This window comes from Podarcis pityusensis (genome assembly GCF_964106645.2).
Source record: "Podarcis pityusensis genome assembly, chromosome: 15".
Classification (NCBI taxonomy): Eukaryota; Metazoa; Chordata; class Lepidosauria; order Squamata; family Lacertidae; genus Podarcis; species Podarcis pityusensis.
Genome location: NC_138040.1, coordinates 844,414 through 867,215, shown reverse-complemented (window position 1 = coordinate 867,215; position 22,802 = coordinate 844,414). Strand labels below are relative to the sequence as shown.

The 22,802-nt window shown below is 51.2% G+C and overlaps 2 protein-coding genes across 2 annotated transcripts; both read left to right on the top strand.

The window, feature by feature from the left end:
• Window positions 1-504: 504 nt before the first annotated feature.
• SERPINF2 (serpin family F member 2) lies at window positions 505-10,456 on the top strand. Its single transcript, XM_080983985.1, has 9 exons — window positions 505-662; window positions 1,488-1,584; window positions 1,923-1,973; window positions 3,555-3,954; window positions 4,758-4,898; window positions 5,945-6,148; window positions 7,838-7,980; window positions 8,246-8,450; window positions 9,470-10,456. Exons 2-9 carry the CDS (start codon window positions 1,510-1,512, stop codon window positions 9,805-9,807), a joined length of 1,557 nt encoding a protein of 518 aa, XP_080840111.1. The 5' UTR covers window positions 505-662; window positions 1,488-1,509; the 3' UTR covers window positions 9,808-10,456.
• A 3,272-nt stretch (window positions 10,457-13,728) lies between these two features.
• SERPINF1 (serpin family F member 1) lies at window positions 13,729-22,474 on the top strand. The gene is made up of 8 exons (XM_080983984.1): window positions 13,729-14,076; window positions 16,546-16,640; window positions 17,016-17,208; window positions 17,295-17,450; window positions 18,003-18,206; window positions 18,446-18,588; window positions 20,992-21,202; window positions 22,068-22,474. The coding sequence occupies exons 2-8, from the start codon at window positions 16,554-16,556 to the stop codon at window positions 22,322-22,324; spliced, it is 1,251 nt and encodes a 416-aa protein (XP_080840110.1). The 5' UTR covers window positions 13,729-14,076; window positions 16,546-16,553; the 3' UTR covers window positions 22,325-22,474.
• Window positions 22,475-22,802: the final 328 nt, after the last annotated feature.

Here is a 22,802-nt window from a genome sequence, read left to right as displayed (position 1 = left end):
TGCTAGAAATCATTGGACTTCACTTGGGCCTGTTCCTCAATTTCTCCCAAGGCAGGCTGCTTGTTCAGCTGCTGCCGCCTGGCCCAGCTCTGGTTTTCAGGGGGGGGGGGGGAGTGCATGTCCCTTTTGCATGCAAAGTTTCGAGAGTCGTCTTTCCCTTTCTTGCTGCCCCCTCCACAGATGCCCGTGCTTTGGCCAGGATCCAGCGGGCGGCTGCTTGAGGGCTGGGTAGTCCCAGCTGGGCCGGCTGAGGGGGCCGCGTTGCTCGCCTCTGCACGGAGGCTGCAGCTGGGCTCGGGGTGCAAAGGGCCGCGTTCTTGCCCTCTAGCAGGCTCCCCAGCCCACCCCAAACACACGTCGGGCAGCGGCCCTGCAGGCGGGGAGGCGGTTCGGTCCTGTTGCTGAGGTCCCTTCCTACGCCGCCACACAGTTCCCGGAGAAATGTTTAACCAGATGCAGAAAAAGTCAATATTTGCCCACGGAGGGTGGTGAAGTAGTGAGGAAGGGGGAGAGATTCCACGAGTAGGCGTTGCTCCTGCAGCAGCTGGTCCCTGGCGAAGCTTGGGGGCCACTTCTGCAAAATCGCCCCCCTCCACGAAGCTGGCAGTGGTGGCGGCGGCGGCAGGAGAGAGGCGCAAGGAAGAGCCCCGTGCAGGACCCACGTGAGATGGGGGGCTTGTGCTGGGTGGGGGGAGGAGAGAGGGGAGCCGGAGCTTGGAGTCCTTGCGCAATGGGCAGTTTGGGTTCCTCTGGGCGAAGAGAGAGGCGGCTGTGGGGGAATGTCCTGGCTCTGCTTTCCTGGTTTTTATTAATTTAATTTAATTGCATTTCATATCCCACCAAGGAGCTCAAGGCGGCATGTCCAATTATGCCCCTCCTCATTTAATCCCCACGACAACCCTGCGAGGTAGGCTAGGCCGAGAGGCAGGAGTGACTGGCCCCCAGGCTCACACCCCGTGGGAGCTTCAGGGCTGAGCTGCGGGATCTGAACCCGGGTCGCTCCCGAGGTCCGACACTGACTCACTGCGCCCCCCCCCCCGGCTTCTGTGGCCGTGGAAGGGAAAGAGCACACGCACCCACGCACCAGCTGGAGCTTCCAGCACCCACTCCTGCCCTTTCTCTCGGCCTGCAGCTGGCGGGGGGGGGGGGACTCAGCCTCCTTCCCTCCCCTCCCAAACTTGCGCCCAGGAAGCGTTAAGGAGCCGAGCGAGTCCCTGAAGAGCTTCGTTTCAAAAAGCCACGACAGCCACCCACCAAAGTCCTAACTCCAAGGGACGCGGGGTGGAATTTAAACGTATGCAACCCTCAGTCTCGAAGAGGATGGTGACTGGAAGGGGGGCTTGCCGTGGAGACCTCCTTTTGGGGGGCAGGCAGGGGGTGAGCTCAAGGGAAAGCGGCCGGAGAGGCTGTGAGTCCCTCTCTGTCTTGAAGGGGGGACGGGACCCCGAAGCCACCCTAGGCATCACTTATCCGCCCATCTCCGGCAGATTTCCACCCCTCCGTCAAAAGATGGCTGCCCCGCCCTGGCCTCTGCTGCTGCTCCTGCTGGCCGGCCTGCCTGCTCTGCGCGCGACGCACCACGGGGTAAGTCCCGCCACGGTCCGGCCAGCTCCTCCTCTCCGACCGGGGCAGAAGAGCCCAGCCGAGGGAGACTGGCGGGGAGACAGGCAGGGGCAGGAGAGGGCGTGGGGACCATGGGGTGGGGGGACTGGCCCCTGGACTGTGCTGCTGGTCTCCCAAGTGGGGGGAGCTTCCTGTGGAACAAACCCCCTCGCCTTGGGAAGGTGGTGGAGGTCTTTAATCAGGAGGTTGGATGGTCAGATGCCAGGGGTTTTTTAGCTGTGGCTCTTGCATTGCAGGGAGCTGGCTGCAAGACCCTTGGGGGGGGGGTCCCTTCCAACTCTAAGATTCTATTATTTTAGGTCTCGATTGCCCATGCCTTTGAAGATGACGGGCAGAGGAACATTCTCCAGGTAAGGGGAGAGGAATCTCACAGCTTCTCTTTTTTTAAAGATTTGTTTCTTTTTAATGAAAAGGCAAATACTGTGCCGAGTTCGGGACTTGGGAATGGAGAGCAGGGCGGGTAGCATTGCTGCCTGATGGTTCTAGTCCTGGGTCACCACCACATTTTAATCATATGTAGAGGTCAACACCAATGGCGTGGGCAAACGTAGCCAGTCCCGGAAGCAGAATTTAGGTTGGCAAGTAGAAAGTTCAAAGACAGGACCTGTTGAGGCAGCTTTCTCTAAAAAGTTCCCCACAGAAGGGCTTGGGCACATGGCTGTCAGGAAGAAGGGCTTGGTTTTGTTGGGTGCTGAGAGACATCTTCTGGAAACTGGGCCTCTGGACAACCAGAGAGCCAAAGCTGTGCAAAAGGAGATGGTGGAGAGGATGAATCGCTGCGGGAGATGTAGGGCAGATCTCTCTGCCTCGAATGACATTTTCGGGAAAGGGAGTTTTGGGAGCAGAGGCAAGCAGGAGAGGAGCTGGCAGGCCATGCTGGATAATCTGGATGGTATTGCCTAAGAGCTCTTAAGGAACTCAAATGTGAAACTGATCTTCTAACAAAAATATGTACCGTTCCTAAGAGTGTCCTTGGTCCCAGAGGACTGGAAAGCAGCCAGCGCAACACCAATATTTACAAAGGGATTCAGGAAGTTACAGGCTTGGCATCTCTTCCAGGTAAATTGCTGAGAAGTACTATTAAAGGCAAAATAATCAAGCGCATGCAGGATTTCCTCAGCAGAGACCCCACACTGTCATGAGAACTCCCTGCCAGAAGAAGCTTTTTAAAAGGGCCTTGCAAACCCAGTCAATTCAGGCGGCTTTCTCCCAAAGCAGGTGCGGAGAACCAATCGCTGGCCCTTCAGATGCTGATGAACTAGAACTCCCATGATGATGGGAGTTGCAGTTCAGAGACGCCTGGAAGGGCACAAGCTCTGTCTTAAAGGACCTGACAGTGCCCCTGATGCTGAAACTTCTTTCAGGTTATTCCCCCAGGCCTATGCTGCTTTTAAGTGATTGGTTTTTGCTGAAATGTGATTTTGTGTGTTGCTTTTATTTTTCTGTATGCTGCCTTATGAGGGTTTAAGGAATACTTAGGCTAGCTCTGATTCATTTCTGTGTTCTGTCTCTGAATACCAGCTGCTGGGAATCACAAGGGGGAGAGTCCTGCCGTTGCACCTCAGGTCTTGCTTGTGAGCTTCGCTTGGGGCATTCAGATGCCACTGTGAGGACAGGAGGCTGGACCAGATGGGGCCCCTTTGGTTTGATCCAGCAAGGCCTTTCTTATGCTTATGAACACTACCATCTATCAGGCCAGTCTCTGTGTCCATGCAGTCCAGCACTGCCTGCTCTGACTGGCAGCAGCTCCCTGGTCTCCTGACAAGCAGAGAACTTGCCAGCTTTTACCCAGTGTGAAAACAAGGTGCTTCTTTCTTTAGAGGGTAAGCCTGGGCCCTCTTGCCTGCCCAGCCCATCCTCTGCCCCTCACCTACCCAGATGTCTGCTTCCCTCCCACACTTAGCTGCCAATTCTTTCCTCCCCACCTTCAGCTCCTAGGGCCCATTTCTTCACAGGGCGATGAAGCAGATGGATTGGTGGAAGAAGCATTGCTGCCGGAGGTTGCTTTGCCTGAGGCGGAGGTGCTTCCACCTGCATCCGAGACCCTGGAGAGCCTCCTTGGCACCATGCTGCCACCCTCTGATCCAAGCGTGGCAGAGGAGGTTTCAGCCCCAGAGCTGGGAGAGCCCCAGAGCTCTTCTGAGGCCGAGGAGGATGACCGTGGAAGAAGCTGCGACAGGGACATCCCTCTGGAGAAGACGCACGTGGTGGCCGAGGCTGTGATGAAGCTGGGCGCTAACCTCCTGCGGCAGGTGGAACTGGAGAACAGCAAAGGCAACCTCTTCTTCTCTCCCCTCAGCATCAGCCTGGCACTGGCTCACTTGGCTCTAGGTCAGTATCCCCAAATCCCTCAAAGACAGCCTGTTTGTTGACTTGTTCTGAACTCAAAAGCAAAGGTGCTTTTCGTGGTTAACAGCAATGAAGGGTTTTGCTTTTAGGATGTGGAAAAGGTGAGATGCTGCTCTCCCTCCAAGTAGTGATGGCTCCTATGTGCAAGGGGCAGCCTCTTCCGAGGAGAGGCAATCCTGCCATCTCTCTGAATGAATGGCAGGAGAAATGCCCAGCAGGGGTGAAAGCAAAGCAGCCTGCCAGCCACTGAGTGCTCTGGACTCCAGTAAACTGAATTTCTTCCAGCACATGAGCAGCCTTGTTGGCTGCACAGTCTGAGAATTTCTGCAATGGAGATGGGAAGAGTAGGAGCAGAAGACACTGTCTTGTACAGGGTCTGACCAGCAGTCCATCTAGTTTGGTGTTTTCCACACTGTCAGCTGTGGCTCTCCAGGGTCTCAGGCAGGAAGTCTTTCCCAGCCGTTGGGGCTGCACCAGAGACCTTTTGCCTGCAACGCTGGTGCTCTGTTACTGAAGGATAACAGAGTGCTAAGCATGGAAGCCTCCCTCTTCCTGCTTGTGTGATGAAAGGTCTTCCGCCCTCTCCTGCTTTAACATGGGGTCTACAGCGGCAGCTCTCTCACTCCTGGCTGATGTGACAAGCGCTTTGGAGCACAGGGGCCCAATGCAAGCAAGAGGGCTTCCATGCCTGACTGCCATGCTCACACGCTCGGTGCTGCTGGTTACCACGTTCCCAGGTTAGCTGAGTGTTAACTGAGTTGCTGTTAATCTGGTTTCCCTTTCAGGCGCAGCCAACCGGACTGAGGAGCAACTGCTGAAGGCTCTGCACGTGGAGTCTGTGCCCTGCCCACACCAGGCTCTGCGCACCATCTCCCAGCACCTCAGCCAGACGCTCAGCATCGCAGCCCGGCTTTACCTACAGAAAGGTGAGAGGTGTGGGCAGGCAGGTATAGAATAGGAGAAGTCGAGTGAGCCTGCCCTTTGGGCGTGAGAGAGAAGAGCAAGCATTTCCACATGGTGTGGCTTGAATTTCTCTCCTTATTTTATTTATAAAAAAATATTTGTATACCACTGTATCATTAAAAAAAAAGTATCACAACGGTTCCTACCAATATAAAAACAGAAAGTAAAATCGTAAAAAGTTAAAAACAGGTTAAAAGCCAAAGAATTAAAAACAAACATCAGTAGACCATTGTGGGAGATGTATTCTTAACTGCCTGTGTAGGCTTGTCAGGGAAAAAGGCAAGGTATAACAAAATAACAATAACAATAATAATAATAAAGCTGGCAGAATATAAAGGTTTTTAACAGGCATTTAAAAGTTGGCATAGAAGGTGCCACTGAATCTCCAGTGGTAGAGAGTTCCACAGGACACGGCTAATGACACTAAAGGCTTGGTCTCTTGTTATCAAACGAGCCTCACCAACTCGGGGAACAGCCAGCAACACTCCTGTGAGTGATCTCAGAGATTGAGCTGAGGATATAAGGGTTCAGGTGAACCTCTACTAAACCTTTAATGGATAGCAGATATTGAGGGATGGGGCAGGGGGAGAATCTGTATTGGGACTGGAGAGGAATAGTAGTGTTTTTTCTTAACCCTTTTGCCCATGTAATTTCCCCAGCTAATGTCACCACCATCCATCTCCATGCACCAGTACCAAAGCATCATAATGTGAATGGTGCAAACAGCATTGGTTGGATGGGTGGTAGCAGTTTTCATTAGGATAACAGCACTGGGAGGGGTCAGCACCCCTCTCTGTCCCAATCTGTCCCAAGAATCCCCACCCCGGCAGCTGCTATTCACAAATAAGTTTGAATCCTGAGGATCTCAAGTGCAGGGGAGGAGGGAAATCCACGCAGCAGCAGCAGTCCCCTGGCCCAAAAACGGGTTGGGGAGAATCCTAGCAGGCTTACCCCAGTCTTAGGGGGAGGGCTGAAACTCCTGACTGCCTCACATCAAGTGCTTTTGCAGGATTCCCAGTGAAAGAGCAGTTCCTGGAGGACTCGGAGAAGTTCTACGGGGCCAAGCCAGCCACCCTGTCTGGGAACAGCCAGGCAGACCTGGCGGCCATCAACACCTGGGTGAAAGACGCGACCCATGGGCAGATCCCCACCATGCTGACTGAGCTGCCGGCCAGTGTCGTGATGCTGCTGCTCAATGCCGTGCACTTCCGAGGTGAGCTCGGCTGCTCCTCCCCACCCCCAGCCCCCTGACTTGCTGGGACAGCCAGCAGAGCAGTCAACCTTTCAGTTATTGCAGCAGCCCAAGAAGTAACTGTGTGAACAAGGCCTCTGTTTCTCCCGTTTTAATCCATCCTAATAACTTAATATTGTTGTGATTTTATGGACCGTAGTTTTTACCACCTACAAGAAAAGCAAGATTGTCATAGAATCACAGTTGGGAGGGAGCCCGAGTGTCATCTAGTCCAACCTCCTGTAGTAGTAGTAGTTGTAATAATAATAATAATAATAATAATAATAATAATAATTTTATTATTTATACCCCTCCTATCTGGCTGGGTTTCCCCAGCCACTCTGGGTGGCTTCCAACAAAATATTAAAATACAATACTCTGTTAAACATTAAAACTTCCCTAAACAGCGCTGCAGTAGAGACATCACCTTGGCCAACAAAGGTCCATATAGTAAAAGCCATGGTTTTCCCAGTAGTGATGTATGGAAGTGATGTATGGGAGCTGGACCATAAAGAAGGCTGATCGCCGAAGAATGGATGCTTTTGAATTCTGGTGCTGGAGGAGACTCTTGAGAGTCCCATGGACTGCAAGACGATCCAACCTCTCCATTCTTAAGGAAATCAGCCCTGAGTGCTCACTGGAAGGACAGATCCTGAAGCTGAGGCTCCAAGACTTTGGCCACCTCATGAGAAGAGAAGACTCCCTGGAAAAGACCCTGATGTTGGGAAAGATGGATGGCACAAGGAGAAGGGGACGACAGAGGACGAGATGGCGGGACAGTGTTCTCGAAACAACCAGCATGAGTTTGACCAAACTGCGGGAGGCAGTGGAAGACAGAAGTGCCTGGCGTGCTCTGGTCCAGGGGGTCACGAAGAGTCAGACATGACTAAACGACTAAACAACAACAACAAAAAACAGTGCTGCCTTCAGATGTCTTCTAAAATTCTGGCAGTTGCTTTTCTCTTTGACATCGGGTGGGAGGGCGTTCCACAGGGCGGGTGCCACCACCAAGAAGGCCCTCTGCCTGGTTCCCTGTAACTTGGCTTCTTGCAGCGAGGGAACCGCCAGAAGGCCCTTGGCGCTGGACCTCAGTGTCCGGGCAGAACGATGGGAATGGAGATGCTCCTTCAGGTATACTGCGCCGAGGCTTTAAAGGTCAGCACCAACACTTTGAATTGTGCTCGGAAACAATGCAGGAATCACAATTAAGGCATCCCTGACAAATGGCCATCCAACCTCTGCTGAGAAACCTCCAGGGAAGAAGAGTCTGCCACCTCCCACTCCACTGTCAAGCCATCAGAAAGTTCTTCCTAATCATTAGTTCTTGCAATTTGATCCATTGGCTCAGGTCCCACCCTCTGGAGCAGCAGAAAATAAGCTCTTTCTCTATCTTCCCTGTGACAGCCCTTCAGTTATTTGAATATGACTATCATGGCACCTTTTAGTCTCCTATCACACAGGCTAAACATGCCCAGCTCCCTCAACCATTCCTCATAAGGGTTGTTTTCCAGAACCCTCATTATTTCAGTCGCCCTCCTCTGCCCACCTTCCAGCTTGTCAATATCCTCCTTAAACTGCAGTGCCCAGAACTGGAGACAGGACTCCAGGGGGCTTGGTTTCCAGACGCTGCCTTTCCTCTCCTCAACCCATTTTTTATTCCCTTTTGGGCAGGGTTTTGGAAGAACAAGTTTGATCCCCTTCTGACTGAGCCTGACACATTCTACCTGGATGATGAATTCACCGTCTCCGTGGAGATGATGCGGGCTCGGGTCTACCCTCTCAGCTGGTTCAACCTGGAGGCCCAGGATGTCCAGGTGGGGTGGGAACTTTTGTTGTTGACGCTGCCAAAGGGTCTGGCATCAGGTCAAAGTGCTTGGGAGAGCGTTGGCCTCCTTGCCTTCCCTTGTGGGGTGGGCATGGGCCTTTCTCCTGCCCCTGGAGCACACGAGAGGAGGGCTCAAGGCAAAAGCCGTACCATTGATTCTCCTCTCCTCTGCTCCTGGCAGTTGCCCTTTCGCATCCACAAATAATGTTCTATTGGGCTGCCCCTGCTGACTCTTCCCTGTGCTTCTCTCCCAGGTGGCCAGGTTCCCCTTCAAGGGCAACACGAGCTTTGTGGCCATCCTTCCAAACCACCCTGAGCAGAACTTCTCTCGGCTGCTCTCCGATCTCAGCCAGGCCAACTTCCAAAGCCACTTCCCCAAGGAGAGGCCCACCATGGTGAAGATGCCCAAACTGCACCTGCAGCACCACCTGAACCTAGAGCAAGCCCTCCGCCAGTTGGGTAAGAGGAGGGCGGGAGGGAGGGAGGGAGGGGGCCAGCTTGCTTCACTCTTCGCCTTTACAGGACAGTTTTGGATACCCTCAGCCACCTTGCTGCCTTATTTCAAACAGCTTGATGGGCCACGGTTCATAACTCCTGCTTTGCATGCAGAAGGTCCCAGGTTCTGTCCCCCTGCCCCAAGCCCTGGAGAAGCCACGGCTGCCAGTTGGCACAGACCAGAGTTGGGGGGCTTCACCTCCCGGCAGCCCCAGCAGCCAGCAAGGCCAGCTGTCAAGGATGGTGGAGTCTGCCGTCCAAGGAGAGCCAGAGATCTACAGGTTCCGCACTCCTGACATGCTCTGTGCGAGGATAGCTGGGCAAGCAAGGCAGATCCCTGTGTTAAATACAGTCCCTGCCTTGTGCTCCTGTGACCTCAGACACATAACATTATCTGAAGACTTGTCTGTTGAAATGGGCGCAGGCAGCTTCTGATATTCTCTGGAGTCCTCACCAGACGGAGGTTGGAAAGAGCTTTCAGACCCTTAGCAGGGCATGTTGGCGAGGGGATGTTTGTGTCGTTTCCCTCTGCTTCCTCCACAGTGGCTCTTCAGACGCTTCCAGATGGAGGCTTAATGTTGCGAAATGGGCTGCTCTGGTATTGCAAGCAAGTCACTGGCAGCAGTTTTCTTTTTCACTCACGGATTAAACGTGTGTGACTTTTTCCTAACTCTTCCGCCATCTCCGCTCCAGAAGCCCAGGTTCTGTTTCAAGCTAGTCTTGGAAGCAGCAGAAATTCTGCCTCCTTAGTAAAACATACAGGCGCTCCATTTTAATGATTTTAATGCAGTGGCAGAATTCAGGCTGTGGGTGGGGGGAAATTCTCCTCGTCCCCCAAATATACACAGCCCTAAGAATAGTCTTGGGTCACAAACGCTGCTGATGTTATGCACCAGCACCATCCTGACTGACGGCTGCTTTCTCTCTAGAGAAGCCCGCAGCTTCCCCCTTGGCACTGCCTTCACTCCTCTCTTTCTTTGCAGGCCTTGGTGAGCTGTTCTCTGCCCCAAATTTCCACCCCATAACAGAGGGTCCCCTCGTGGTCTCCAGTGTCCAGCACAGAGCCGCCCTGGAGCTTTCTGAGGACGGGGTAGAGGCATCAGCCGCCACCAGTGTCTCCATGTTCCGCTCCCTCTCTGTCTTCAACCTCAACCAGCCCTTCCTCTTCATCATCCAAGAGGACACCACCGGCATCCCTCTCTTCCTCGGCGCCATCCGGAACCCCAACCCCAGCGCCCCTCAGGAGAGGAAGACGAGTGACTGTGCTGTGGGAGATGATGGAAAGCTCTTTCCGTGCTCCACGGACCAAGAGAAGCCCTGAATGCCTCAGAGGCCTCCAGGATGCAGGAAACCCAGGAGGGCAAGTGTGTTGTGGCCAGTCAGGGTTTTTTTCAGCAGCCTCTCCCCAAATGTCCAGAAAACAAAACAAAAAGCCACCCTTTCACCTAACTGGCTGCTGCTGTGGGTTGCCATCCTGTACCCAGTCCTGCAAGCTATAAAATATGGCCCTATTGACTCATCTTCTTCTCAGTGGCCCTTGCGGCTGGGATCCTGCACCCTGACCTGCAGGCCTTTGGCCCTAGAATTAAAGCTGAGCAAAAGGTCACAAGGTTGCACCTCCTCCTCTGGTTCTATGTTCTGCAGGGACACTGGCTGAGGAATCCGAAGCGCCACAGATATGAATGAGCTGTGAGTGCCGTGAAATAAAAGGATGCAGAGAGTACAAGAACCAGCAGCAGCAGCAGCAGCAGCAGCAGCAGCAGCCCAGGCCCTAGGGAGTTTACGGGCTCACTTCCCATCTTGGCGCCAGCTTCTCTTCAATATTGCAGCCCCACAATATATCCAGACCACAACTTTTCCTTTCAGGTGGCCACAAAAATGCAACAGAATAGACTGCGTAGTGCTGCACAACTCAAGAAAAAATAAGAGTGTGGGGAATTGCTAGGAAAATAAACCTGCTGGTATCCTAATGCCTGTTGCCACTAATGTGTGTGACTGACTGCACTTTGAATCCTGCAAACAGTTCTCAAGAAGGGTATTGCAGAGCACTGTGGAGTCTTTGTTCTCTTTGCTTGTTGGGTTTGTGTAAAGTGCCCCTGCCCTTTCTGTGCAAAATCCCACTTGGGCTGCTTTACACTTACATTGTTGTAGCAACAGGGCATGTGTGAGAGAGAATATGAATGTGAATGCCAATTGCCTTGATAGACAAGGAGGCTGTTGGGTGTGGGGAGAGAATTGCTTGGGGATCTCCAGTGACTCATGGGGGGGGGGGGATGAGACTGAGGTTGGTTAAGACTTCCCAGTTCTGTATTCCCAGCTCCTTATTTAAAGCAGCTGCACAAGCAGCCACAATGCGGAACTGAAAGTTGGTATGTGCTTCTGGCTGCACTCCAGAATCAATTAGACTGACTCCCCATATTGCACACCTGTGACCAGCAAACTGCTCCCCTCCAGATGCTCAAACCTTCTTTCCATAGAACTGTAGAGTTGGAAGGGAACCCCAGGGTCATCTAGTCCAACTCCCTGCAATCCATGAATCATGGCTAAAGAATCCCTGACAAATGACCATCCAACCTCAGCGTAAAAACCTCCAGTGAAGCAGAGTCCACCACCTCCTGAGGGAGACTGTTCTAATGTCAAACAGCTCTTACTGTCTGAAAGGTCTTCCTAATGTTGAGCCAGAATCTCATTTCTTGTCATTTGAATCCATTCACTTGGGTCCTAACCTCCGCAGCAGGAGAAAACAAGCTTGCTTGCATCTTCCATGTGACAGTCCTTCAGATATCTGGAGATGGCTCTCATATCTCCTCTCAGTCTCCTCTTTTCCAGGCTAAACATACCCAACTCCCTCAACCAGTCCTCATAAGGATTGGTTTCCAGACCCTTGATCATCTTTGTTGTCCTCCTCTGCACACATTGCAGCTTACCAATGGCATTTTAAAATTGTGGCACCCAGAACTGGACACAGTATTCCAGGTGTGCTCCAACCCAGGCAGAATAGGGCGGTACTATTACTTCCCTTGATCTGGACACTAGACTTCTGTTGCTGTAGCCTAGAATAGCATTTGCTTTTTTTGCTGTTGCACCACACTGTGGACTCATGTTCAGCTTGAGGTCTACTAAGACTCCTAGATCCTTTTCACATGTACTACTGGCTAGCCAAATGTCCCCCATCTTCCATTTATTCAGCTGGTTCTTCCTTCCTAAGTTTATAACCTGGCATTTGTCCCTTTTGAAATTCATTTTATTAGTTTGGGCCCAGGTCTCCAATCTGTTAAGGTCATCTTGAATTCCAGTTCTGTATTCTGTGGCATTAGCTACCCCCTCCCAGTTTGTTGTCTTCTGCTAACTTGATGAGCACCCCCTCAATTTCTTCATCCAAGTTGTTTATAAATAATGTTGAAGAACAACAGGCCCAGGACAGAACCCTGTGGCACCCCACTTGTCACTTTATTCCAGGATGATGAGGAACCCTTAGTGAGCACTCCTTGGATTCAGCCAATCACCTACAACAAAACTACTTAACAATTACTTCGTCCAATCCACATTTTACTAGCTTCTCTGTAAGAGTATCATGGGGAACTTTGTCAAAAGTCTTTCGGAAATCAAGATACACTATGTCCACAACATTCCCCTCATCCACCACGCTTATAACTATCAAAAAAAGAAATGAGATTCGTCTGGCATGAGAAACCCATGCTGGGTCTTAGTAGTCACAGCATCCTTTCTAAGTGCTCATAGACTTAATTATCTGATGTAGGACATTTCCTGGTATCCACATCAAGCTGACTGGTCGGTAGTTACATGGGTCTTCAATATTTCACCTTTAAGAAACTCCCATCCATCTTCTCTTTGAGTATTTCTGTTCATGGGACCTCACCCAGTAGTTCCTTAAGCTTTTTGAAATTGGCCGTCTTAAAGTCCAGAGTGCATGTCTGTCTACACTCCGCTTTCCCTTGCCTCTGTATCCTGAAACCCAAGAGGACATGATCACTTCCTCCCAAGGCTGATCAGTTCCTCTGTTGGTGAGGGTCAGGTCCAAGACAGATGATCCCATTGTTGCTTCTTTCACCTTCAGGGTGATGGTGTCACTGTCAAGAGAGACAACTGAGGAATTTGTTGGATCTTATGTTCTTGGCAGAGTTTGTGTTCCTACAGATATTGGGGTAGTTGAAATCTTCCATGACTACGATATGTCTCCTTTTTGAATGTGTGGCAGTCTGCTCTAGGAAGGTATCATCCAAGTCTTCAGACTGGCTTGGCAGTTTATGGCATAAGATGCTCTTTCCTCATTTTAGAATCCCACTGCTGAATAAGCAAAACACTGCACTATGCTAGCCCGGGACTGTGGCACCCAGAGGACGAATTCTCAAGGTTAGGTTATTGCCACAAAGGTAAAGGTAAAGGGGATGCGGGTGATGCTGTGGTCTAAACCACTGAGCCCCTTGGGCTTGCCGAGCAGAAGGTTGGCGGTTCGAATCCGCACGATGGGGTGAACTCCCATTGCTCTGTCACAGCTCCTGCCAACCTAGCAGTTCAAAAGCATGCCAGTGCAAGTAGATAAATAGGTACCGCTGTGGCTGGAAGGTAAATGGTGTTTCCGTGCGCTCTGGCTTCTGGCACGGGGTTCCGTTGTGCCTGAAGTGGTTTAGTCATGCTGGCCACATAACTCGGAAAGCTGTCTGTGGACAAACGCCGGCTCCCTCGGCCTGAAAAGCGAGATGAGCACCACACCCCATAGTCGCCTTTGACTGGACTTAATTGTCCAGGGGTCCTTTACCTATTGCCACAACAGAATTTCCTTGGGCAGAAGCAAATAACTGAGCAAAGCCCTGACCACCGAGAACCAGGACTCCTGCTGAGCCCTTTCGTCTCTCTGCCATCATCAGGTTTTGCCCACACTTTCAAGCCAATCTTTGCAGTGTTAAGGATGAGAAACTTTGCCAAAGTAGCAGAATGTCAGAAAAGTGTTTAGCAGTCTAGCATCTAGGTTATGAAGAAATTAAACTTGGTTGGTTAATTATTAATCTGTCCCAGCATTTGAATAAATACAAGAGTGTGCACCCACAAAGCATGTTATGTGTCTGCACATGTATGTGCAGGGTGGATAATTAAGACTCCACCCCATCTCATACTAGCAGCACACCTCCAATCCCAGGACTCGTCTGCTGGCAAGATGATCTTGGCTCTGCTAGGCTCCCCTTTTCCAGCCTGGGCCAAGCTTCATGGAGCAGGGGTGTCGTCAATGGCTACTGGCCAATGGTGATTATGCTCTGACCCCATAGAAGGGGAGAGTGCTCTTGTACTCGGGTCTTGGAAAGGATGCTGGGCTAGATGGGTCTCTCACTCCTCCCTGATCCAGCAGCCAGGCTCTTATGCTCTGCCTTGCTGCACAGCTGTCCATGCAGTGTGGAAAACAAAAGGAGGCTGCTTTAAGAGGGGAGCTGTAACTTGAAGCCTGCTGATGGCTGGGCTGGGATAGCCTGTGGGCTGGCAGTACAGCAGCAGCAGCCCAGGCAGATGTGAAGCTCCACTCACACTCACACACAGCCTGGTCAAGAAGGACTGCAGTGGAGGACAGGAGCCTGAGGTAAGGAGGTGCTCAGAGGAGCTTATTCCAGCTGCCCAGGGGTGTGGGTGGGTGTAAGGCTACTTTCCTTTGGGGCGTAGAGCACAGCGCAGCAGGAAGGCAAAACTCAAAAGGGAAAAAAGGCCGTATTGGGGTGGGGTGGGGGACATGGGAGCAATGTCCACTTTTTCACCCTCTTCTGTCAACTTGTGCCCTACTTTAGAAGTATTGTCTCTGCAACAGAAACCAAATGAGAGTTTAAGAGGAAGCACCATCAGCTCCACTGGTTCTGCCCAGGAGGCAGCATCAGTTAAGAGCCAGGCAACACCTCCATTTTTTCACTTGGAGAAAGAAGGTCCCAGTGTGAGATTTTGTAAGAATAGGACTGTTTTTGTAAACCCTACCCAGGGCGCTAATGGCAGATCCTCTGACAGCTGCAAAAATTCCACCCTGAGAGAACAAAGCCTCAGTCCACCTTTCAGAAAGAAACCTGCCTTTTTATTTCAGACTTGCAGATGGCAGAGATCACCCACCACCTCATCTGACAGCTCCTTTTCTCTTGCCTCAGGTGCCTCTGGTGTGTGTGTGTGGGGGGGAGAGGTTCAGGGTCTAGATTCTTCTCCTTCATAGAAGCAACGTACAAAGGGGGTGGGGTGCTGGACCACCCTGTCCCAGGAACCACCCAATGTTGGCTTAAGTAGTAGCTCTTATTTTTCTCATTTTGGCTGTGTGCTTAAGTTTTGTGCTAATGGGATCCAGATGTCTAGGCCGACTCAAGCAAGCAAGCAAGCAAGCAAGCAGAGTTTCAGCATAGGTTTTTGGCAAATGTGGAAATTCTCAGCCTGGCAATGGTGATGAAGCTGGAGCATGATCATCTCCTTTCTGAGGCCCTCTTCCCCAGCGTGGAATGGGGTTACGACCAACATGCCAATAGCCATTTGCATCTAAATAAGGCATATAACACACACACACACACACACAATCTCTCTCTCTCTCTCTCTCTCTCTCTCTCTCTCTCTCGTTCTTCTCTGGTCACCTCGCACAATTAGGAAAGGGACTGAGAATAAAACTGCCAATGACATAATGCCATTATAAAAATCTATGGTGTGGCTGCATTTGGAATACATGTCCAGTTCTGGTCGCTTCATAACAACAACAACAACAACAACAAACAACTTATTTATTTATACCCCGCCCATATAGCTGCGTTTCCCCAGCCACTCTGGGCGGCTTCCAACAAAATATTAAAATACAGTAGTCCGTCAAACAAACTAGAAAGGGATATTGGAGAGCTGGAAAAGGTTCAGGAAAGGGCAACGTTTGGGAAAGGCAGCTAAGAAGAGACTGGATAGAGGTGTCTAAAACCAAGCATGGTGTGGAGAAAATGGGTAGAGAGAAGTTTCTCTCTCTCCTAAGACTAGAACTTGTGGCTTAGGCTGAATGTTGGAAGATTCAGAGCAGAGGAAAGATAACCCTTCTCTGTGGAACTCGCTCCTGAAGGCAGGGATGGCCATGAACCTGGATGGCTTTAAAAGAGGATTAGAGAAATCCACAGAGGAGAGGGCTATTGATGGCTGCTAGCCACAATGGAATTGTGCCTCCACAATTCTGCCTCCACTCTTGGAAATAGTAAATGCCTCTCCATACCAGTTGCTGGGAATCACAAATGGGGAGAAGAGTGTGCTTGAGACATGATCACTCTAGATCTGCAGTAATTTGAAACTTTTGTGCCATCCTGGTGATTTGGCTGCCTTCCCTTTAATTGTAGCCTTTTAAAGACCTAACTACTATTTCCACATAGCCCTTGTGGCGCCAGCTTTCAGAGACATGGCTTTGGTGTCTGCTGGGGTTACAGGCTACCCTTTGGACTGGATGTGGCATTATCTAAGTCTATCCCCTGCAAACACAAGTCATGAATTCATGCCAGAATTCTGCAAAACAAGAGGTCTGCTTCCCCTGCCCCAGTCCATTTGTCCCATTGGGACTGAAGGACTCACGATGGGGGAAAGATGTGCCTGTGGCAGTCCAAGGAATTGCTGGTCTGGAGTTATTGCACAAATTATTAGAAGTTATAGGGAAGTCTTTCCTGAGGAATACTCAGTTTTGCTACTGGGGCAAAGTTAAAAGCTCAAGGTTTTGATTCATGTTTAGGACCGTGACAAGCACTGAACTTGAGCTGTGGTTCTTCCATTGTTTCTTGCTTGGAATATTCACAAGGGGGGTGGAAATAGTAAATATTACTTGTAGTTTTATTGCTTCTGCTGGCTCATGGGAGCAGGGCAGTTAGTAAGACATCAGCAAGCACCAAAGCCAATGCCCACTGCAGTCTTCTCTTTAATGAAACAGGAAGTGAAGTTTTGTTGGTTTGTTTTAAATGAAAGTCCTGGGAAATGAGTTCCTGCCTCAGTGCTGTCCTGTATTTGCAGCTCCAGCTCCAGAGGAAAGGCTGAGGGGGACAGCAGTTAAACTTGTTCGTTCTTTCCTCTCCAGGCCCCGCCATGCGACATCTGGTGGTTCTTCTGTGGCTGGGACTCCTAGCCATCTCCTGCAGAAGCCAGGACTCTGGTACCAGGAGCAGCCCACAGGTCTGTCTGAGGCTTCAGGGCTCCTCCCAAAATACTGAACACGACCCCTGAGGCATTCTTCATGTCCCCTTTTGTTTAAAAACTAGAAAAAAGGGGCAGGGACGGGCTGCATAACCTAGCCCATGGCAAGCTGGGGATGAAAACCCATATGCTGCCTTCTCGCTTTTGTACTTTGAGAAGTCCCTAGGATGTTTCTACAGCGGCCTCTGTTAACCTGATGCCCTCCAGATGTTTTAGACTACAGCTCCCATCAACCCTTGTCCAAAACATCTGGAGGGCGTGGCGGCGGCGAAGGCTCTCTTTAAGGCATTCAGACAAATGGAAGGAGTCTTAGGGACGGGACAATTGTGAGCAAGCAAATTTTGCCTTTCACAGGATCCTGAACCTGACAACACAGAGGGAGCTGAGGAGGAGGACCCCTTTTTCAAGAGCCCTCTCAACAAGCTAGCAGCTGCCGTCTCCAACTTTGGCTATGACCTGTACCGCCAGCAATCCAGCCAGGCTCCCAGCGCCAACGTCCTGCTGTCCCCCTTCAGCATTGCCACTGCTCTCTCTGGCATTTCCCTTGGTGAGCTTATTTCTGTTCCATCCTTTCCTAACATCACCCATCCCAGGAAGGCGAATTTCACAGGCCTTTTTCTTTGTGGTTCGTAGGGGCAGGAGAACGGACCGAAGGTATAATCTCTCGTGCTCTGTTCTACGACATGCTTGACAAGGCCGGGATCCACAGCACATACAAGGAGCTCCTGACCACCATGGCGGCTCCCTCCAAAGGCCTGAAGAGCGTCTTCCGCCTCATCATGGAGAGAAGTAAACTTTGTGACCCTGCTCCCCATGTCACAGGGGATGGCAAAGAGGCACCCCAAGGCAAAGTGGGCGGCCACGGGGAACATGGTCCAGCAAGCAGCAATTCCTGGTCCCCAAATCAAATCATCCGTACTTGCAGGATGTACCCATTTGCCTTGGTAGGATTGGATATTTGGGCAGCAGGCGCCACCTAACCTAGCCACGCTATTAAAAAGTCCGTCAGTCTCATGAGCAATTTGGCCCAGGCTGTCTGGAGCCAGTGAGCACCAGCCCAGCCTCAAAGTCCAAGGCAGAATTAACGCCTGCCTTCTGCACGATTCTCACTGTTTTCTACGAAACAGTTCCTGTTGAGAACTGCTAAAGTTACTTCAGATTTAGTGCCTGGAAGGGTTTTTTCATTGGCTGCCTCTGGGCAAGTGGCTCTATACAAGTAGGCTCGACCAGGTCACCTTTGGCTGCCTCCACATCTGTGGCTGCATGAGTACAGGCTGTTAAGACCTCCAAGTACTGAGCAGGATGGGAGCTTTCTGGTCTCACCCCTTCCCACTCCCCTAGGGCTGAAAATGAAAATTGGGTTTGTGAATGAGCTGGACAAGGCCTATGGAGTCCGCCCCAGAGTGCTGAGTGGAAATGCCCGGGCAGACCTGCAAGAGATCAACAACTGGGTGCAGCAGCGGACTGGCGGGAAGGTCACGAGGTTCTTTGGCGAGATCCCTGCTGGAATTAGCATCCTGCTCCTTGGGGCAGCCTATTTCAAAGGTAAGGGGAGACATGCTGAGAGAGGTGCTCAAGGAAAGGAGAAGGTAAGGTCCAGTGGCGGGCACCTTGGGGTGACAAGAGGTGTCTCAAATTCCTTGAGGTTAGGATCACAGAGGAGGGTGAAGGCTGGGCTGTGTCTTCTGCTTCTCCCCAGGGGGAGTCACTGTTCCAGCTGAAGCTTTTCGAAGGAAGAGGGAATTAGGAACTCGATAACATTTCTTTCCCTTCTCTAATAACAGGGCAGTGGGTCACCAGGTTTGACACCAGGCTGACTAAGCTGCAGGACTTCCATCTGGATGAGGGCCGGACGGTGAAAGTGCCCATGATGTCAGATCCCAAAGCCATCCTCAAGTACGGCTTTGACTCTGAGCTCAACTGCAAGGTCAGTACAGGGAGCAGACCCTGCAGAAAGGGTCTCCCTGCCTGCTTCACAGTATAAGGGCAGGCAGGCCTTCCTTCACCAGTTGCTCCCTCTCATCACTAAATTTGTGACAGGAAGGGAACAGCTTCATTTGGCCAGCTAAACTAGGTGAGGGTAGCCAAAGTGTCTCAAACCCTCAGTGAGTTAGGGACTTCCCCTGCATGTGAAGACAGGCTCTGGCGGATAGAGGAGGTGAGAGCAATAGTGGGTCCAATGGTCAAGAAGGCAGTTTCAGCACGTGCCGTAGAGAGGTGAGGAGCAAGTGGGGTTTGTCAACTTGGGAAGGCAGTCTATCTAGAAGGAAAATTCTGGTCCAAACCTCCACTGCCTTGTGGGATATCTTCAGGGGAAGAAAAGGCTCAGGAGTCAACCCAAACAAGTCCAGAGTGGAGTCCTTAAGATAGTTGGATGGCGCTTTGTAGGTCTCCTTCCAGGAACTCCTGCCGCCAAATATATTGCTCTGCTTTCCTTTGAACCACATAAATGAGGCTGAGAGAGGCATCTTGTCTTCTGGGCAGCCCAGGACCTCCATATACTGCCCAGACTTGCTCCCCAGGGAAGTCACTTTGGTGCTGCTAGTGGTTTGACTTCGCCTCTGAAGGCACATTCCTTTGTCTCTCAAGACAGACGGATACAAACAACATTAATTGTTGCACTTTCAGTGGCCCAGATTTGAGGATGGATTTGAATCATAGAATCATAGAATTGGAAGAGACCACAAGGGCCATCGAGTCCAACCCCCTGCCAAGCAGGAAACACCATCAGAGCACTCCTGACATATGGTCGTCAAGCCTCTGCTTAAAGACCTCCAAAGAAGGAGACTCCACCACACTCCTTGGCAGCAAATTCCACTGTCGAACAGCTCTTACTGTCAGGAAGTTCTTCCTAATGTTTAGGTGGAATCTTCTTTCTTGTAGTTTGGATCCATTGCTCCGTGTCCGCTTCTCTGGAGCAGCAGAAAACAACCTTTCTCCCTCCTCTATGTGACATCCTTTTATATATTTGAACATGGCTATCATATCACCCCTTAACCTCCTCTTCTGCAGGCTAAACATGGCCAGCTCCCTTAGCCGTTCCTCATAAGGCATCGTTTCCAGGCCTTTGACCATTTTTGTTGCCCTCCTCTGGACACGTTCCAGTTTGTCAGTGTCCTTCTTGAACTGTGGTTTGAACCTCTGCATGGATATGCTATTGAAATATAAATGTGTGCCAATGATGTACCTCCATGGGTGGCTCTGCCCTGCTATAAGCTAAAACTGGCCAGCAAAGATTCCCCCGCTCCTTGCAGGTTGGCAACTCATTCACACATCTGGAGCAGTCCCTCCCACCCCGGGGCTCCTCTCAGAGGTCCAAGTCAGAGAGCAGCACAATCCATTGCTTGTTTGGGCTGAAGCCCAGGAGAACTAGGCTACATAAGTTGGGGTTATTTTGGTTCATGAAGAATTGCAAATTTTGCAAGTACAGTGGTACCTCAGGTTACATACGCTTCAGGTTACAGACTCCGCTAACCCAGAAATAGTGCTTCAGGTTACGAACTTTGCTTCAGGTTGAGAACAGAAATCATGCTCCAGCGGCGCGGCGGCAGCAGAAGGCCCCATTAGCTAAAGTGGTGTTTCAGGTTAAGAACAGTTTCAGGTTAAGTACTTAACCCGAGGAACGAATTAAGTACTTAACCCGAGGTACCACTGTATGTCAATTTCTGCAACACATTTGCAGGCTAAACTTGGAAGCTGGGGATGAAAAAGAAGGGATTGTAAACTGCAGCTTATGCACTGAGAACAACTTTGATTGGGTCATCTCTTTCATTTTCAAAAGTGCCTCTCTTCAAGTGGCAGGACCCTAGCCAGCTGCTGCAATAGAGAATGAAGGGTGTTCTTAAGTGTTGCAGGTACAAATGCCCCATGGATATATATGTGCGTGTGCAAATATGTGTGTAGGCAGGATTCAACCCTTCTAAACATCCCAAGACCCCAGTTTCCACCTGCCTACGACTGTTGCCCCGGCTCAGTCAACAACTCCCCCTTTTGCTTCCCAAAGAGCTGCACCCATAGTCCCAGTGACAAACACATCCAAAAATCCTCCTCTGGAGCATAAGCTTCTTCCCACAGGCTGGGAACAAACGGGATCTCCTGGGCCATGGCAACATTTCTCAAACCATCTATGATGGCTAAGACATGCATGAACAGAGGGAAATTAATTACCTTTGTAAGAGTGGGACACATAGCTCACTCTGCAACGTTCTTTTGGGGGGTGGGGTCCTGGGCTGAGCGAGTGGGTCAAAGCCCTGCAAGGAGCACAGATGGCGGAACTCCTTTGAAATGTCAGCACCTAACACCTTTCACTTTCTCCGGCTCCCATTTCTAGATTGCTCAGCTGCCCCTGGCAGGAAGTGTCAGCATCATGTTCTTCCTGCCCCAGAGTGTGACCCAAAACATGACGCTGATTGAAGAGAGCCTCACCTCAGAGTTCATTCATGACATAGACAGGCAGCTGAAGACCGTCCAGGCGGTGCTGAGCATACCCCAGCTCAAGATGACCTCTGAGACGAACCTTGCCAGCACACTCCAGGAAATGCGTATGTACCCAGCCCAGTTCTGCAGCTGAGGTGGGGCGAGAGCGTCAGTGCAGTGCTGCACTTGGCAAAATAGACACACCCAGCAGGGTGGATGAAGCACTGAAGGTTACAAGCCCCTTCCCTTCCCTTATTTTTGCACTGGCTGCCTTTGAACATGGAAGGCCATTCCTAGTTGCCAAAGCTAATGGACACAAAGAGACTCTGTCCACGTTGGGGATGGGCAGGATAAGAGGCACATGCTTTGCCTGAAGAAGGGCCTCAGGTTCAATTTGCAGAGTCTCCAGGTGGGCTGTTTCCCATTCCAGTCAGTGCAGACACTGCTGAGCTAGATGGCTTAGTCTAAGGCTGCTTCCTCTACTCTTCCAGTGAACCCGTCTAATCTTCTGAACAAGTAAACTGCACTTGTGGCAGCCATAGGGCAACTGCAGGAAGCAATGTGACCCTTGGTGCCAGTTTTTAGTTTACTGGAAGGCGAGAGGTCTAGTATCACTCATGTAACTTCCAGCCAACTAGACTGTGCACTGAGGGCCACAGCTCTATGGTGGAGCCCCTGTCCTGCATATTGAAGGTCTCAGCTTCAGATACCTGGATGGACTCCCTGCCTGAAACCCTGGAGCGTTAGTGCCAGTCCTGCCCAGACCTGGCTGAGCTCAGTGGACTTATGGTCTCAGGATAAAGCAGCCTCCTCTTTTCCCATGCACTGCCTTGGTCCAGCGATGTCAGCACCGATCTTCCTTGCTGGCCAACTCTCCCTAGTTTGCCAGTGTTGTCCTCTTCTTTTTGGCTAGGAGCCCAGGAGATGCAGCTTGGCTGCACCCCTGGTCAGTTCTCCCCCCCGCTAATGAGACATCCTCCTTCCTCACAGGGCTCCAGGCACTCTTCTCGACTCCCGACTTCAGCAAGATCGCTGTGAAGCCTGTCAAGCTCACCCACGCACAGCACAAAGTAGTCCTTGAGCTCAGAGAAGACGGCGCACGCCCTGTGTCTGCTCCAGAGATGACCGGACCCCTGAACTTCGCCATAGACTACCACCTGGACAGACCCTTCCTGTTTGTGCTTCGGGACAATGACACAGGCACTCTCCTTTTTATTGGGAAAATTCTGGACCCTCGGAGTGCTTAGACCCCCCCCAACCCATCAGAACAGCCTGTGGTCATCGGGGAGGAAATGGGTTGGGGGTAGGTAGGTGGGGCCCGACTGCCCTGTTGCACTCTTGCTGTGCCCCACAACTGTTTATGCTTACGTGCTGCAATAAACATGCCCCAAGAACAACTGTGTGGGTCTCAGTAGTTCATTATCTTGTTGGTGACAGAGAAAGCATACCAGGGGAGACAGAATTATTGAGATGGATGGAAGAGATAGCAGAGAAAAGTTACCTCTGTTCCCTGTTTTTCCTTCCCAGTGTCCAACACAATGTTCTCACCACTAGGCAATACCCTACTCCCCAGGGATCCAGAGAAGCCTGTGTGTGCTTTGGGGGAGGGGGTTGCCTTCCAGCAGTCCCGCCTGTACCTCCGGAGGGGCTCTGACCTGTGTGTGTGCACCTGTATGAACCAACAGGTAACTCCCAATCCTGTGACTTGAGGACCCCACTTTCCCC